This window comes from Myxine glutinosa, chromosome 10 (genome assembly GCF_964187855.1).
Source record: "Myxine glutinosa chromosome 10, kmMyxGlut1.1, whole genome shotgun sequence".
NCBI lineage: Eukaryota > Metazoa > Chordata > Myxini > Myxiniformes > Myxinidae > Myxine > Myxine glutinosa.
This window is the reverse complement of record NC_136270.1, coordinates 22,782,204-22,798,816: the sequence shown is the minus strand read 5'-3', so window position 1 is coordinate 22,798,816 and position 16,613 is coordinate 22,782,204. Positions and strand designations below refer to the sequence as shown.

Genomic DNA, 16,613 nt, shown 5'->3' with positions numbered 1-16,613 from the left:
TGGCGGGTCGTGGGAGGGGGTCCGGTGAGGTGGGGGGCGGTCGAGTGGGGGGCACCGTGGACGGGGGGCGGCCTCGCCGCGGCGGAAGGGCCACCCGTGGTGGGTGGTCGACGTCCACGTGCGCCGGCTTGAGGCGGTCCACTGCAATCCGGTCCGACCTGCCGCCGATGTCGATGACGAACGACTTGTCGTCCCGCCGCAGCACCCGGAAGGGCCCGTCGTACGGCGGCTGGAGTGGCCATCGATGTGCGTCGTGACGCACAAAAACATACTCCGCTGTGCGGAGTGCTGGGGGGACGTAGGACTGGGGGTCACCGTGGTGGGATGTTGGCACGGGGGCAAACCGTCGGGCGGCCTCCTGGAGGTCCGAGCGCTGGTGAGCTGCGGACCAGGGACTGGTAGCGTCGGGCACGAATTCGCCCGGGACGCGTAGCACCTGGCCATAGACAAGCTCGGCGGTGGATGCCTGGAGGTCCTCCTTGGGGGCCGTGCGAAGGCCCAAAAGGACCCACGGCAGCCGGTCGGCCCAACCGCCGTCTTGAAGGCCGGCCATGAGCGCGGCCTTCATGGAGCGGTGGAATCGCTCGCACAACCCGTTTGCTTGGGGGTGGTAGGCCGTAGTACGGTGGAGCTTGACCCCCAGGTTGCGGGCGACCGCGCCCCACAGCTCGGAGGTGAACTGTGGTCCGCGGTCTGACGAGATGTCCGCCGGTGCGCCGAAGCGGGCGACCCAGGTGGCGATGAAAGCCTGCGCCACGTCGGCGGTGGTGGTGGAGACGAGGGGATCGGCCTCCGGCCACCTGGTGGTCCTGTCCACCATGGTGAGCAGGTGTGTGAACCCCCGTGACGGGGGGAGGGGGCCCACCAGATCCACGTTGACGTGGTCGAAACGTCGTTCGGGCACGGTGAAAGGTGCCAGCGGGGCCTGGGTGTGTCGGTGGACCTTGGCCCGTTGGCAGGCCGTGCAGGTGCTGGTCCAATCACGGACGTCCCGACGAAGGCCGTGCCAGACGAAACGCGCCGACACCAGCTTCTGGGAAGCTTTCCGGCCCGGGTGGGAAAGGCCGTGGAGGGAGGCGAAGATGCGGCGTTGCCAGGTGACGGGCACGATGGGGCGAGGCTGGCCTTGGGAGACGTCGCAGAGCAGGACAGTGTCCGCGCAGGGGATGTCGGCCAGGCGGAGGCCCGTGTCCGCCGCCCGGAGGGCTTGCACCGTGGTGTCGGTGGTTTGGTCCGCCGCCATAAGCGCAAAATCCACGCCCAGGTGGACCGCGTTCGCGCTGGCCCGGGAAAGACAGTCGGCCACGGCGTTGTTTTTGCCGGCGACGTGCCGGATGTCCGTGGTAAACTCCGACACGGCGGAGAGGTGGCGCTGTTGGCGGGCCGACCATGGCTCCGTGACCTTGGCCATGGCGTAAACCAACGGCTTGTGGTCGACTAACGCCGTGAAAGGTCGGCCCTCCAGGAGGTGGCGGAAATGGCGGACGGCCAGGTGTAGACCGAGGAGCTCCCGGTCAAACGTGCTGTATTTGAGCTCGTTCGGCCGGAGCTGCCGGCTGAAAAAAGCGAGTGGCTGCCAAACCCCGTTCACCCATTGCTCATGTACGGCGCCCACCGCGTAGTCGGAGGCATCCGTGGTGAGGGCAATGGGAGCGTTGAGCACCGGGTGAGCGAGCAGTGTTGCGTCGGCGAGGGCCCGCTTTGAGCGTTGGAAGGCCGCATCCATTGCTGCGGACCAGGCGATGTCGTGCTTGGCCGGCTTGCCCCGGAGGGCTTCGTAGAGGGGCCGCATGAGTTGAGCCGCGCGGGGCACGAAGCGGTGATAAAAATTCACCATTCCCAGGAATTCCTGCAGGGCCTTTATGGTGCGGGGACGCGGGAACGTGGTGATGGCCTCGACCTTGGTTGGCAGCGGCACGGCCCCGTTCTTGGTGATTTGGTGGCCCAAAAAATCAACGGCCGTCGTGCCGAAGTGGCATTTGGCCGGGTTGACGATGAGGCCGTGCTCGCTGAGGCGCCCGAACAGTGTTCGGAGGTGGAGGAGGTGCTCGGCCCGGGACGTGCTGGCGACGAGGATGTCGTCCAGGTAAACGAAAAGGAACGGCAGGTCACGCAGCACGCCGTCCATCAAGCGCTGGAACGCCTGAGCCGCGTTCTTGAGACCAAACGGCATCCGCAAGAATTCGAATAAGCCGAACGGCGTGATGACTGCCGTTTTAGGGCCGTCGGCCGCCCTGACAGGTACCTGGTGATATCCCCGTATGAGATCAATTTTCGAAAAAATGACCCGTCCCGCCAGACGGGCGGAGAAGTCTTGGATATGCGGGATCGGGTACCTGTCGGGGGTGGTAGCGTCATTGAGACGGCGGTAGTCGCCACACGGGCGCCATCCACCCCCCGGCTTTGGCACGATGTGCAGTGGCGAGGCCCACGCGCTATCGGAGCGCCGCACGATGCCGAGGTGCTCCAACGCGTCAAATTCGGCCTTCGCTACGGCGAGCTTGGCTGGGTCGAGGCGGCGGGCCCTGGCGTAGACCGGCGGGCCCGTGGTTGGTATGTGGTGCTCGATCCCATGCCGTACTGCGACGGCCGAAAACGTCGGCCGCGTGAGGGCCGGGAACTCCGTGAGCAGGCGAGCAAACTCGTTCGCCGCCGGGACGGTGCATGCCAGCTCGGTCGGCGCGGAGCTGCTCAATGTGCATACCAGGGAGCTGAAGGTTTCAGCGTTGATTAAACGACGCCGTTGGACGTCCACCAGCAGTCCGTGTGCGCAGAGGAAGTCGGCGCCTAGCAGAGCCATGGGCACGTTGGCGGTTACAAACGTCCAAGCAAAGCGTTGGCCGCCGAAGCAGAGGGTGACGTTGCGCGGGCCGAAGGTGCGGATAGTCGAGCCGTTGGCCGCAACCAAGGAGGGGCCGCAAACCGCGGATTGCCTGTCCTGGTCAGAGGCGGGTATGACGCTCAGTTGGGCGCCGGTGTCGCACAGGAAGCGCCGTCCGGACGCTTTATCCGTGATGAACAGTAAGTTGCCCGTGTGGCCGGCGCTCATGGCTGGTAATGAACGCCGGCCCGGCCGTTTCCCGGCCTGCCGAAGGTGCACGGGGGTCGGCATGTTCGGGCCTTCTGTCCGAACCTGGCATGATAGTAACACCACGCTTGGTCAGGTGGAGGCCTCGGTCGTCGTGCTGGAGGTGGTCAGCTCGGTAGAGCGGCCGCCAATTGCGTCGGCAGTTCGGCCGTCGACCGTGCCGGGTGCTCGGGCGCCATGGGTGTTGCGTCGGACGGCGGTGGGTCCCATGTCGCCGCTGCGATGCGCTGTCCTGCGGCGGAGATCTTGTCGGCTTCTCTGGCAAGGGCCCGGGGATCTGTGATCGTCGTGCTTGCCAGGGCGAGGCGTACCGGGTTAGGCAGCTGACGGAAGAACAGCTCCCGGAACAGGAATGCCGGAGAGTGCTCGCCGAGCAGTGAAAGCATGTAGTCCATTCGCTCGGAAGGGCGCGTGTCGCCGAGCTCAGGCAGTTCGAGCAGGCGCCGTGCGCGTTCCGCCGATGGGAGGGCGAAAGCATCGAAGAGCAGCTTCTTAATCGCGCCGTATTTGTCAGCGGCTGGCGGGCTCTCGAGGAGGCTCAGGGCGCGGGCCGCGGTAGCCGAACCGAGCGCAGCTACCACATGGTGGAAGCGGGTGTCGTCGGCCGTGATGCCTCGCAGGGCGAACAGGGACTCCGCCTGTGCGAACCAAACCGCCGCGTGAGCCTCCCAGAAGGTAGGCAGTTTAAGGGCGACTGCCGTGTCCATGTCGATAGGTCACCAATGAAGGAGCTGGGGCTCCCACGTCGATCGGAAGAATGGACGCGACAAAAAGCTAGAATTCATCCGAGTTGCTTTAATGAAATCAAACACTCCGGCACTCTGAAAACCCGTTTATCGGTCAGCAATATATATCTATTCTCCCAGGGGGTTTGCCCAGGCCCGGCGCCAGGGGGCGTGGCCCAGCGTCCTGGCTGCGGCCTGGCAAGTTGAGCGCGGGCCTGCCCGGGCGTCCTGGACGAGCCCGGCATGGTGATCGCTCCGCATCCTTGATGGGTGCAAGGCGATTGTGAAAACCCAGCGGCAGCCGCTACAAGGCCTTGGTTTCATTTCTGATGACATCCATAGTTGGGAGGGCATAAGCAGCATGCTCAATGTAGAGTGACCAGGTTTGATTCCGAATTGATGATCTGAAATGAGGCTGTTGGAGAAAAAGAATGATTTTATGTCAACTGTGATGATGGATTCCAGGACCTTGCTGATTATAATCGGAAGTAAGCTGATAGGAATCCGTTTTGCACCTTTTTATGTAATGCTGCGATGTTGGCTGATTTCCAAGTAGATGGAAGATGACCTAGGGTAAATGACAGGTTGAGGAATCCTTTGTTGTAGGCGTTGATATCTCAAAAGCCTTTGGCAGAGTTTGACATCGGGGTCTGATATCCAAGCTTCCTTCTTTCGTCTTTTCTCCTTCACTCTGCTCTCTCATATCCAGCTTTCTCTCCGATCGCTTTATCTCTGTAATTGTTCTGGTTCAACATCTCCCCTCCCCCACATCTCCCCCCCCCTCCCCCTTTCCTTACTTATCAACAGCTGTGTCCCTCAGGGTTATCGTCCTGTCTCCATCACTATTCTTGCATATGTAAAATGCAACCTTCTTTTTTTTTTTTTTTTTTTTTTTTGTATACAAGATCGAGGCTCGTGAAAGAGCGAAAAGAAGTTGTTAACGGCCTTCTTTCTCATACAAATAATCTAATGCACTCAACATTACATTCCTCCATGTTTTCCCATCTGGCACATCTTCCCTCACTCGATCTACATCTCATTTGATCAGCTACCTCTTTAAATTGGGATTTGGACAAGATTTCCCAGTGGGGCAAATGTCATGAGGTTAAGTTTAATGCTTCTAAAACTAAATTTCTTCCCATCTCTCTCTAAAACTCCTCTCAACTCTCCAATCTCCTTTGAAAGTTCCACAATCACACCATGTGATACAATAAACCTACTAGGTATTACCCTGACATCAAATTTATCCTGGAATCCATGCATTACACAAATAGCTAAGTCTGCCTTGAAGAAACTAAGAGTCCTGTTCAGATGTCGAAGATTCTTCTCCTCCCAACAGTTTCTTCAACTATATAAAGGATTGATTCGTCCTTGTATAGAGTACCGCTCTCACATCTGGGGAGGTCCTAGCTCCACATACTTACTGGACAGAATTGAATCCAAAGTAATCCGACTTATCAACTCTCCTAATCTGACCTCAAAACTCGACCCGCTTGAACTGTGCCGCAAAGTTGGCTCTCCTTCTCTTTTACACAGATATTACTACGGTTTCTGCTCCCAAGAACTTGCTGCTTGTGTTCCTCCACCATTAGCGAGACCATGGAATACTCGACAAGCCACTACATCTCATGATTACTGTGTGGCCATTGGCAACTACAAGGATAGGCCGTTATGATGTTTGTTTCTTCCCCTCCACTGCCAAACTCTGGAACTCTTTACCTTCTCGTGTATTTACAAACACTTACGATCTTCCACTTTTCAAAAAGCAGATTTTTACTTCCTCAAAAACTCTTCGACCATTCTCTTTCTTCACTTTTCTATCAATGCAGTTCTGTTATTTAAGACCTGGCCTCGATGAGGACGATATAGCCTGTGACTGGAGCCGTCAACATTAAAAGAAAGAAAATTAAATAAACTTGAAAAGGCACCACCAGGTTTCAGAAGAGGGAGACAAATTTCAAAGTTCATTCTTGAGATTGAACAGATGTTGTTCCTGGTTCTCCTGAGAGTAGAGACACACTTGTGCTTTGTGGAATGATCTGAGATTGCCTTTGGCTGGATTTGCATTCCAGGAGGAGAATGAGAATGAAAGTTGCTTTTAAAGCAACTACCTCACCACACGATTCAAAGTACAAAGGGTGGGCAGATAGGAAAGTTCAAGTATTAAAGTGCGGTTGAGTGCTGTCCCCTCGATAAGAGGTTACATCCTTGTTTTTTTACATGTAAATGGCATTGTAAATTTGTATTCACTTGGAGCTCTGCTCCACAAACAGTTGCATTTCAGTTCTCTTTGAGTTTTGATATGATGGTTATTCAGTGCAGTTATCAGGTGTTACTTTATCAAAGTCTTTCTTTTACCAAACCATATTTAGGGGACACAGATTATTCCTCTGCTTCGCTCCGTGCATCGAGATGCCAAAGAGTGGGCCACTCCATACGACTTCAACCCGTCACACTTCCTGGATGAGAATGGAGGCTTTGTAAAACGTGATGCTTTTATGGCCTTCTCAGCAGGTAATTCGACATATACAAGAATTTTGCTCACATTTCCTCCACAATTGCAACATCTACCAAACTAATTTGACAAAATAATGGTGATAATAATTGTTTTTATTGCATTGTTGTTTATTGTACATAGAGCATCATAAGTAGCGTTATCCCCTTAATTATGTATTCTATATGTATTCGTCTATGTGTGCACGCATATGTTTATTAGTCCCCTACCGGTGCACACCGGAGGGGACTATAGGTTTGCACTCTGTCCCTCCGTCTGTCAGTCCATCAGTCTGTCAGTCCGTCACGCAAAGAACAGTTTTCCTGACTTTTTTTCTAAACGCTTAATGCTAATGATTTCAAACTTGGCACATGGTTTCCTCATGATAAGTTACAGATCAAGTTCGAACTTCACGACGTTTCGATCATTTTTGACAAAGTTATGGCACTTTGAACTTTGGTAATTTCCCCAACAGTTTTCCGGACGACAGACTGCCGGTAGGGAACATGTAATGCAGCGCAATACTCAGAATGCTTGTTATTCGTGTTTTCAACCATTTCCCAAAACAAAAAGAAGTTATGTTCATTGTCAAAGAGAACATGGAGGCGCAATAAACTGTGCTACAAAAATGCCGGGGAATACATTGATTTTCATGACACCAAAAATGCCATTATGGCTCTGCAAGTGTGATGGCACAGTAATAAATACAGTTATGTACAGTCACGTGAAAAAGTAAGCACACCCCATGTAAAGTTTTGACTTTTTCAACATATTTCAACATACAGCTATTTGATCTTCATTTCAACAATATTGATAGATAAAGGTGAAATAATACAACAAATATCATGAAACATTTACATTTTGTAGTCCATTGTATAATTTAAATAAACATAAATGCAAATTTCGCATGTGGAAAAAGTAAGTACACCCTTGGCTCTAATAGGTGGTATTGCCCCCTTTGGCAGAAACAACCTCAAGTAGGCGTTTCTTATAACTGTCTACCAGTCTCTGACATCAACTGGGAGAAATTTTTGCCCACTCCTCCATGCAGAATTCTTTCAGCTGTGTGATGTTTGAGGGGTTTCTTGCATGCAGAGCTCGTTTCAAATCCCCCCACAACATCTCGATGGGATTTAGATCCGGGCTTTGTCTTGGACATTCCAGAACCCTCCATTTCTTTCTTTTCAGCCATTCCTTGGTGGATTTACTGGTATGTTTAGGGTCATTGTCACGTTGCAAGGTCCACCTTCGGTTGAGCTTCAACTTTCCGACAGATGGCCTCACATTATCCTCAAGCACCCTCTGGTCTAATGAAGAATTCATAGTGGATTCTATGATGGTGAGCTGCCCAGGCTCTGATGCAGCAAAGCTGCCCCAAACCATAATATTTCCACCACCATGCTTTACAGTTGGTATCAGGTTCTTGTGGTCAAATGCTGTCTTTGGTTTTCGCCAAACATGTCTTCTGGTACTGTGGCCAAATAGCTCTACCTTTGACTCATCTGTCCAGAGCACATTGTTCCAGAAGTGCTGTTATTTGCCTAGGTATTTATTGGAAAACTTTAGTCTTGCCCTGATGCTCTTTCTGGACAGCAAAGGTTTCCTCCTGGCACACCTCCCATGTAGATCAAATTTGTGCAGCCTCTTTCTAATGGTAGACTCGTGCACTTTGCCATCAACAGTGGCAGGAGCTACCTGCAGGTTCCGTGATGACATTCTGGGGTTCTTAGAGACTTCTTTCAGCATCTTGCGGTCTGCTCTCGGGCTGAACATGCTGGGGCGGCCTGGCCTGAATAAGTTGGCAGTTGTTTGGAATCTTCTCCACTTGTAGTTGATCTTCCGGACAGTCGAATGATTGATTTCAAATTGTTTGGGGATCTTTTTAAATACCTTCCCAGACTCGTAGGCATCTATAACCTTCTTTCTGAAGGCCTCAGAGAGTTCTTTTGATCTAGGCATGGTGACGCCGCACACTTCAACAACAAAGAGCAAACCAAACTAAATATCTGAGGTTTAAATAAGACAGGTTCCTCCAAGATCCTCTCTAACGATGTTCTAATCATTTGCACCTGAGCTGGTGCACCTGATTCTAATTTTAGGTATTTGAAGTAGCAATAAATGTAGGGGTGTACTTACTTTTTCCACATGCGAAATTTGCATTTATGTTTATTTAAATTATACAATGGACTACAAAATGTAAATGCTTCATGATATTTGTTATATTATTTCACCTTTATCTATCAATATTGTTGAAATGAAGATCAAATAGCTGTATGTTGAAATATGTTGAAAAAGTCAAAACTTTACATGGGGTGTGCTTACTTTTTCACGTGACTGTAGGTGTCTAAACACACACACACACGTGTGTGTGTGTGTGTGTGTGTGTGTGTGTGTGTGTGTGTGTGTGTGTGTGCTGTATATATGTGTATAATGTATATGTGGACAGGCTTTTCATTCGTTGCGGATTGTGCGGTTTTTACCGTGTGAGACATATTCCGTGGCTAAAACTCTCCAACACAGCCAGGAGATGCCATTTTCATTTAACGACGATTTTGGTCCTAATTAGTTACATTTTTAAACGGTATGCCGCCCTGATGAGAACGGCATGGTGTTGAAGTCATGGGGACTCACTCCTATGGAGGAGGGGTCCAATTGTATGACCATGTGTTCTGGCCCTTCGGGGTCAGGATGCATGTGTTTTGATTGACCATGTGCTTCAGCCTCTGGGTTGAGGTGCATATGTATGCTAATGGGACAGTCTTGATAGATGGTGTGCCTTAGCCTTGGGGTCAAGGTGCACGTCCAAGGCTGTTTAAATGTTTGATTTTTTTTACCTTTTTTATTATAAAAAAGGCAGGCCTCATAAGAGGCAAATAAGCCCTCGTCGGGACAGCATAGTGTTGAAGTCATGGGGAATCATTCCTATGGAGGAGGGGTCCAATTGCATGACCATGCATTCTGACCCTTTGGGGTTATGACGAGTGTGCTTTGAATGACCAAGCCTTTGGGCTAAAGTGCATGTTTATGCTCATGGGACAGTCTTATTGGACTGTGTGATTTGGCCATGGTGTTAGAGTACATGTCCCAATGTGTGTTTAAATGTTTTGATTTTTTAAATCCTTTTTGCATAAAATGGCACTTCCACAAGAAGCAAACAAGCCCTCTCATCGGGACGGCATGCCTAATTAACCCTAATTCACTTCAAGAGCAAATTATTTGTTTCAAAGGTTACAAAATAAGTGTAATGGGTTTTACCTGTATGGAATCCGTGTACAATTTAAGGTGAACTTATTTACCTTAAAAATTAAGCTCCCCCACTTATTTATATAAGTGGTTTTTAAGATGCACCTCACTTGGTCAACCAATAAGGCAAACATGAAGGCGAAGGAGTTTTCCAAAGAAGTCGGACATAAAGTCATGGAGAAGCACCGTTCAGGAGAGGGTTATAAGAAGATTTCAAAGTCACTAATTATCTCTTTGTATCCGGTGAAATCCATCATTAAGAAGTGGAAGACATTTCATAACATGCAGACTCTACGCAGATCAGGTCACCCATTCAAACTCAGCAGCCGGGCAAACAGGAAACTGCTTCGGAATGTCACTGAAAATCCATCAATGATTCAAATTTGTACCAACTGGCAAATTGAGTACCACCTTGCTGGAATGAATGTGTCGATGTGTGCCCTGGCTTAGAATAGGTACACCATATCCCTGCGTGTCGTAAGAGGTGACTAAAGGGTTGGCATCAGGAAGGGCATCCGGCCATAAAAACATTGCCTCAAAAAGGGAAACATGATGATTCTCATGGGGTCCGCAAAGCTAACCCCCGCTCTAGCAGGGGAAATGGCCTTAAAAAGGGATTTTTTTTTCTCTGTTTTTAGGACGAAGAGCATGCTTGGGTGAGAGCCTCGCCCGGACGGAACTATTCATCTTCTTCACCGGACTTATTCAACACTTCACTTTCAAGTCCCCTGTTGGCACACCACTTCCAGACCTGACACCACAGTTGGGGACCATTTCATCTCCAAAACCTTATGCGCTCTGTGCTTTTAAGCGCTAATGAAGTTACCAAATCAATGTGTTCATACATCTTATGACTAAAATGCATATAAATCAAATCAAACTAGAACGACTGTCTTCAACGTCGACCGATATACCTCCACCCACATTATTACATATTTATACATATTCGTACCAAATGTGATTTAAATACATTCAGCTGGTGTCAAGTATCATATTTTTACCTGACATGACCTCTGACCTCAACAAAATCACCTCAATCCTCACCTTTGATGTCAAAATACAGACTTGGCATTTAATATGGAATATTTTTTTCTGGGGGTGAACTTACTTTTCGAGATGTCTTAGAACCAAAAGCTCATTGGAATTATGTTGAAATTATTCTAGATTTTGTTAATGTGACCTTTAAAAGAAACAAAAACCACATTTGACATTTCAAAACCAATAAATTGATCCTTGAAAGTGATGTAAACTGATATCGAACTCAATTCATGGACAGTACTGTGATAAACTTCTGTACGTTTTCCAGAAGTATCTCTTTATTTTGCACATTAGACAAAAAATTTTTTAACAAAAACAAAAGTTAAATTACGACTGGGATTACGGACAGTAAAATTACAGTTCAGTACTTTGTGTAAAGCTTAGGATCCTAGGATCCTGGGTTCGAATCCCGGTCGATTGCTGAATTAACGCCAGGGGGGTTGACTCAGCCTGTCATCCTTCCGAGGTCGGCTAATTGAGTACCAGTTCACTGGTAATTCCCTGTTTGTCGTTAAAGGCGGCAAAAAGGGTTGGCGTCAGGAAGGGCATCCGGCCGTAAAACATTGCTTCAAAAAGGGGACCAAAAAACAACAACAACCACGGTGCCCGAAAAAGGCCAACCCCCGCTTGCGGGGAAAAATGGCCTCTAAAGGTGGTTATTTTTTTTTTTTTTTTACTTTGTGTAACCCCCACGAGCATTCAGGAGAGCACGTACACGTTGAGGCATGCTGTTCACGAGATTTGCCAAGGTTTGGACAGGAATCGCTTGCCATGCAGTGACAATAGCCTGCTGCAATTCACGCACAGAGGTCGGCTGCTGGTCCAAGTGGTCGATTTGACGCGTTAATTCTGCCGACAAGTTCTCTATCGGATTCATATCCGGGGACATGGCAGGCCACTCCATATGCTCTACACCACGGTCAGCAAGAAAGTGTTGGATCATGCGAGCACGATGAGGCCATGCATTGTCATCTTGGAAGACAAAGTTTCCTCGAAAGGCTGCACGAGCAAATGGAAGCAATGTTTCTTCCAGAATGGCCCTGTACTTGAACTGGTTCAGGTTTCCATTCAGAACAACCAGGTCAGTTTTGCCCCATGCATGAAAAGCAGCCCAAACGGTCACCCCACCACCTCCAGCTTGGACTCTTGGCACTATACAATCTTTGTTGTAGGCTTCATGCAATTGTCTGCGCACTCGGACGCGGCCATCTTGACGATAGACCAGAAATCTAGACTCGTCACTGAAGCTCACGTGATTCCAGTGTCCTGGCTGCCATTGACGGTGCTCTCTGGCCCACTGCAATCGGCGCTGGCGGTGTTGTCTGGTCAGGCGTGGCTTTCTCAGGGGACGCCTGGCGCACGATAGCCTGCTTGAACCAGTCGTTGGTTGAATAGCCTTCTGGATACAGGCACATTTGCCAGTTGCTGCCACGCAGCCCCAAGCCGATTAGCTGACTTGGTACAGCCATTGCGGACTAACCGGTGCAGCTGGCGATCATCCCTCCTTGTGGTTCTGCGGGGACGTACTGGCCTCGGTATTGGAGTAGGGACACCCCTCTGAGCATTTCGTTTCAGGATCTTTGACACCTGACCTTGAGTGATGCCATACTGCCGAGCAATAGCATGCTGTTTCATGCCGTAATTTCGTAAAGCCACCACTCCATGACAAACAGCATTGTCAAGTTGACGGACCATCTCCAGAGGAAGCGGCAATAACCTTTGGAGACGTGCAGCAGTTGTTTTCCACTAATACAGAACGCAAGAACCCTTGTGTACCCGACTGTGAAGCCAATCATCAAATGCACCTGTCCGTACATTTTGCCACGCCACCTGTGATATAATCCTGTTGTTGACTTCTTGCTGCGACAGACAATCAGTGACATGGTTCTTTTAACAAATAAATCACCAAAGTGTAAAAGAAACTCACCAGATTGATATACTGAGTTAAGAAAGTAAACCCAAGTCAAGCAAAAAAAAATTCCATATTAAATGCCGAGTCTGTATAATCAGCTTATCTTTGCATCATAATATATATACTTATACCAAGTTTGGTCAAAATCCCATCACTGGTTCATGAGTTGGCCTCTGACCTTTGACCTTTGACCTTGTGACCCCAAAATCGAATCGGTTCATCTTTACCTCATTATACATACCTACACCAAACTTGACTAAGAGCCCTTTAGCCGTTCTCAAGTTATCACGGTAACAAAAGCCTATCATGGAAGGATGGGCGGACAGTCTGACAGACAACCTGAAAACATAAAGACTTCGTCGGCGGAGGCATAAAAATGGTTTTATTTCATCGAATGTATCGTGGAAATAAGCCGAATTACACATGGTTTACAGAAAATGAACATGCAGTCAAAAAAGATACAAAGATCTGAAATTTGCATAAATTAGTGGAATAAGTAAAACATTGCGAAATTGCATCAAAGTATCAATGTAAATAGTCAAATTAAAATAGAAGAAAAATCTCTAATAATTTAACATCAGCAAAAAAAAAAAAAAAACTATTTTACCACACATTTGCAACGACAACCAAATATAACGAAATCAAATCAAACGTTAATGATTTAAAGACCACCATGAATACAAACAATGGAAATGAGAGAAGCAGTATCCGAGGATAATAAATAAAAAAAATAACAGGTATTAGTAACAATGGTGCTGAAGGATATTCTAATTTGACAACATCAGTTTGAACAAGAACGGCACTCAGTCGAGAGCATACCTCCGCCAGGTGAACAGTTTATGTTTTGTATCCCAGAGTAGACCAGAAAATCACAATACAGAATCACATTTAATCAAAATCGTCCATCTGCAACTTTTTGAGATATCCTGCTATATATAGTTTTTGGCCCTATCTCCCAATGATGAATAATCACTTTAAAAATTATACTAGCTGGATCCGGATCCGATCTTTAATTCAAAATTGAATCGATTTGTCCTTGTCAGACACAACCTGTCCACCAAGTTTCCTCCAAAATCCATCCATAACCTTTTGAGATTTCCTGCTATATATTGGTTTTATCCCTATCTCCCAATGGTGAAGAATCTCTGAAAAAATTAAATAATTATCCTATCCGAATCCATATTCAGATCTTCACCAAAATCGAATATGTGCGTCCTTGTCACATTCGCTACATCTCTGCCAAATTTTGTCCGAATCCGTCCACAACTTTTTGAGATATCTTGTTCACAAACAGACAAACAAACAGACAGACAGACAGACAGGGGTGAAAACATAATCTCCATCCACCTTTGGTGGTGGCGGTAAATATATTACACTCAAATAGAGGTATCGACTTTAAAACAATAGATAACATGTAAGTAAGAAGTCGGTGCTATACTCTCCTCACTTATAAAAAATATATGAAAAAGGAGGGACGGCAGTATCCTGGGATCGAAATAAAAGAAGATAAAGAAGAAGAAAGAGAAAAATATAAAGGAAAGGCGGAGGAAGATAAAGGAGGATTTTTTTTTCTTGTATACAGAATCGAGGCTCGTGAAAGAGCTAACATTTATCAAACAAACAAATCAAACAAACAAGCAAACAAAGTATATAAAAGGGGGAGCGGCAGACAAGATGGGGAGAGAAGGGGAGGAAGCACACAAACACAACATTTGAGAGCAGGGACATCGGGAGATGTGTGGGAGGGAGAGGGCTTGGGGGGAGGCAGGATAGGTATAAAACGCAAGGACACCAATGACTTCCAGGAAAGCAGTTGGTATTTCAAAAAAGTGGATTTGGGGTGAAATTAGCGGGGGTAGAAAAGATCAAGGTTTTGGATTGGGGAAGATAAGAGATGGTGGTGAACAGCTGTTTTAAAGACCTGGAGGGAGGAGTGGGATTGAAGAGAGTGAGGGAGTTTGTTCCAGAGGCGGGAGAAAAGAGGAATGAAGGAGTGAAGGTGAGCAGAGAGTCTTGATTTTGGCAGTTTAACCATAAGAGGGTTGCAGGCAGATATTGTGCGACCTGTAGGAATATTTGTGGGACAGAGCACAGTCAGGGCTGGGGGGGGGGGGGGGGGCTAGGCCGGAGAGGAGTCGGTAGAAGACGGAAAGACCACCAACCTGCCTGCGGTGAGTCAGTGAAAGGCCCTCGGAGATAGCGTCATCGCGGGAGATTCCAATGATTCTGAACGCTTTGGTTTCAACAGCGTGAAGTCGAGCTAGGTGTGAGGCAGGAGCACCAGCCCAGAGGGGAGAGCAGTACTCCATTGAGCATCCACATTTGAGGATGAGTAGAAAGTAAGTTTGGGGAGGAGTGGGAAAGTAAACAAACAAAAAAAAGAATGGCTAAACTAGAGGTGGGAATCATCTACAAATCATTGTCAATGTTGGAACTGGTGTGTTTTGGACAATGATTTGCAATGTTGAGACATCATTGATTGAATGCAGAAGAAATGGAAGAGCAATATTTTTCATGCTATTGGTTTACAACGGAATTCCGGTATGTTCACGTGATCAGGGGCGCTGTAAGGGGGGAAAAAGTTAGGATGATTCCAAGGGCCCTGCACTGACAGGGGCCCTAAAAATTATTAGAACATTAGGTAAAATTTCTCAATATTCAATTATATTAACCAGGCTTTGCAGTCTTGCCATGCTGTCCATTGAAAGTCAGTTGGCTAGAAAGCTGGACTTCAAAGACTTGATCGGTGACTTTGCTAGCAACAAGGCTCGGCGCTGGGCTCTTGGTGTGCGAGGCTGAGCAAGGACCAGTGATAACTAAATGGCATGGCTATGGATATTGGATCACCACACTTGGTATGTATACTTGTATGTATACTCTGCTGCTGATTTTATTATTTTGTTTGTTATATCATTCTATAGATGATAATGTTAATTTATTTTAATTGAAGAGGTTAATGTATGTTGTAATTCTTACCATTAAAATTACATTCAGACTGTAAAAGATGGCCTTTAGCACATTTCTTGTGTGGGTGTCAGTCTTGCATCAAATAGTGAATTCCATACTGTATGCAGAAATATAAGCATTGTTTCAACCTCCTGGAAAAAATGTCGGGGAAAAATGTGCGCGCGTGCTTCATAGGGGCCCATTGCGATTGTGATATCTTTTCATGGGGCCCAAAATCCCTGGCGGCGCCCCTGCACGTGATGCCGAAGAGTCCTCTTTTTATTCATTGTTGGTAGAAAGTCTCTAGGAAGTACATTTCAGGGTTTTTGTCGTGAACGAGGTACACAAATACTTCCTCTTCCTGTGATTGAAGTGAGCATTGTGGAAGAACGTCATTGTATGTAGCGCATTCTGGTGCAAGTAAGTAATACTTTTAGGATATTGTGTTACGGTACCCTTTTTTTACTCCATACCTCTCTGAATGGCAACAAGGTGCCAACGACCAGTTTAAAAGTTTCCACAGCACAGAATTTACACCTTGAAAGGTTACTATTCCATTGCAAGGTGCTGACAAAACAACCAAAACCAAAATGGGAATTTTGAAGTTGGCCAGAATCAGCTTCATCGTCGTTTTATGGCCTCGTCATGATTTCTTCCTTTTTTTTGTATACTTGCTTGCAGGTGTAAGCCATGTTTCACCGAATGGCTACTTTGCCAAAAGGCAATTTTGAGGCATCTTTTTTTGTGGCTGGATGCCCTTCCTGACGCCACCACAGAGTCAGGTGTGGGCCTAGCTTTTCTTTAAAGAGCCATACTTTGCAAGGCAGCAGGGGGATTTGCAATCAGAGCTTCAAAAGAGCTCCACCTACCCTAGTTGGATTGGTGAGTGTCACAGTAAGTCCTCACAATGGAGGGCCATACACCCTACTGCAGCACTAGACCTGTACACCTGCCCTGTTAAAAAAAACAAAAAAAAAACACAAGCACCACAAACTCATCCCGGCACACAATAGCCGACTTGTTTCAAAAGGTATTCCAGGACCTTTAACTCTCACAAGGAAATGCTGGCAGACTGGACAACCAACCTTGACGCTCCCTGTCTGTGACGTACCAAGATTGCAGTTTACCATCTCACCGGAAGTCAAAACCAGACCATGGTAGCATATC

General features: G+C 47.9%; 1 protein-coding gene across 1 annotated transcript in view; it reads left to right on the top strand.

Moving 5' to 3' along the window:
* LOC137434355 (cytochrome P450 2C5-like) overlaps positions 1-15,503 on the top strand; it is a 62,713-nt gene extending 47,210 nt beyond the window's left edge. Inside the window, exons 9-10 of the mRNA XM_068127266.2 lie at positions 6,186-6,327; positions 10,189-15,503. Of these exons, the coding sequence (XP_067983367.2) occupies positions 6,186-6,327; positions 10,189-10,367 (321 nt within the window). The 3' untranslated portion in view covers positions 10,368-15,503. The remainder of the gene's footprint in view (positions 1-6,185; positions 6,328-10,188) is intronic.
* The last annotated feature ends 1,110 nt before the right edge of the window (positions 15,504-16,613 follow it).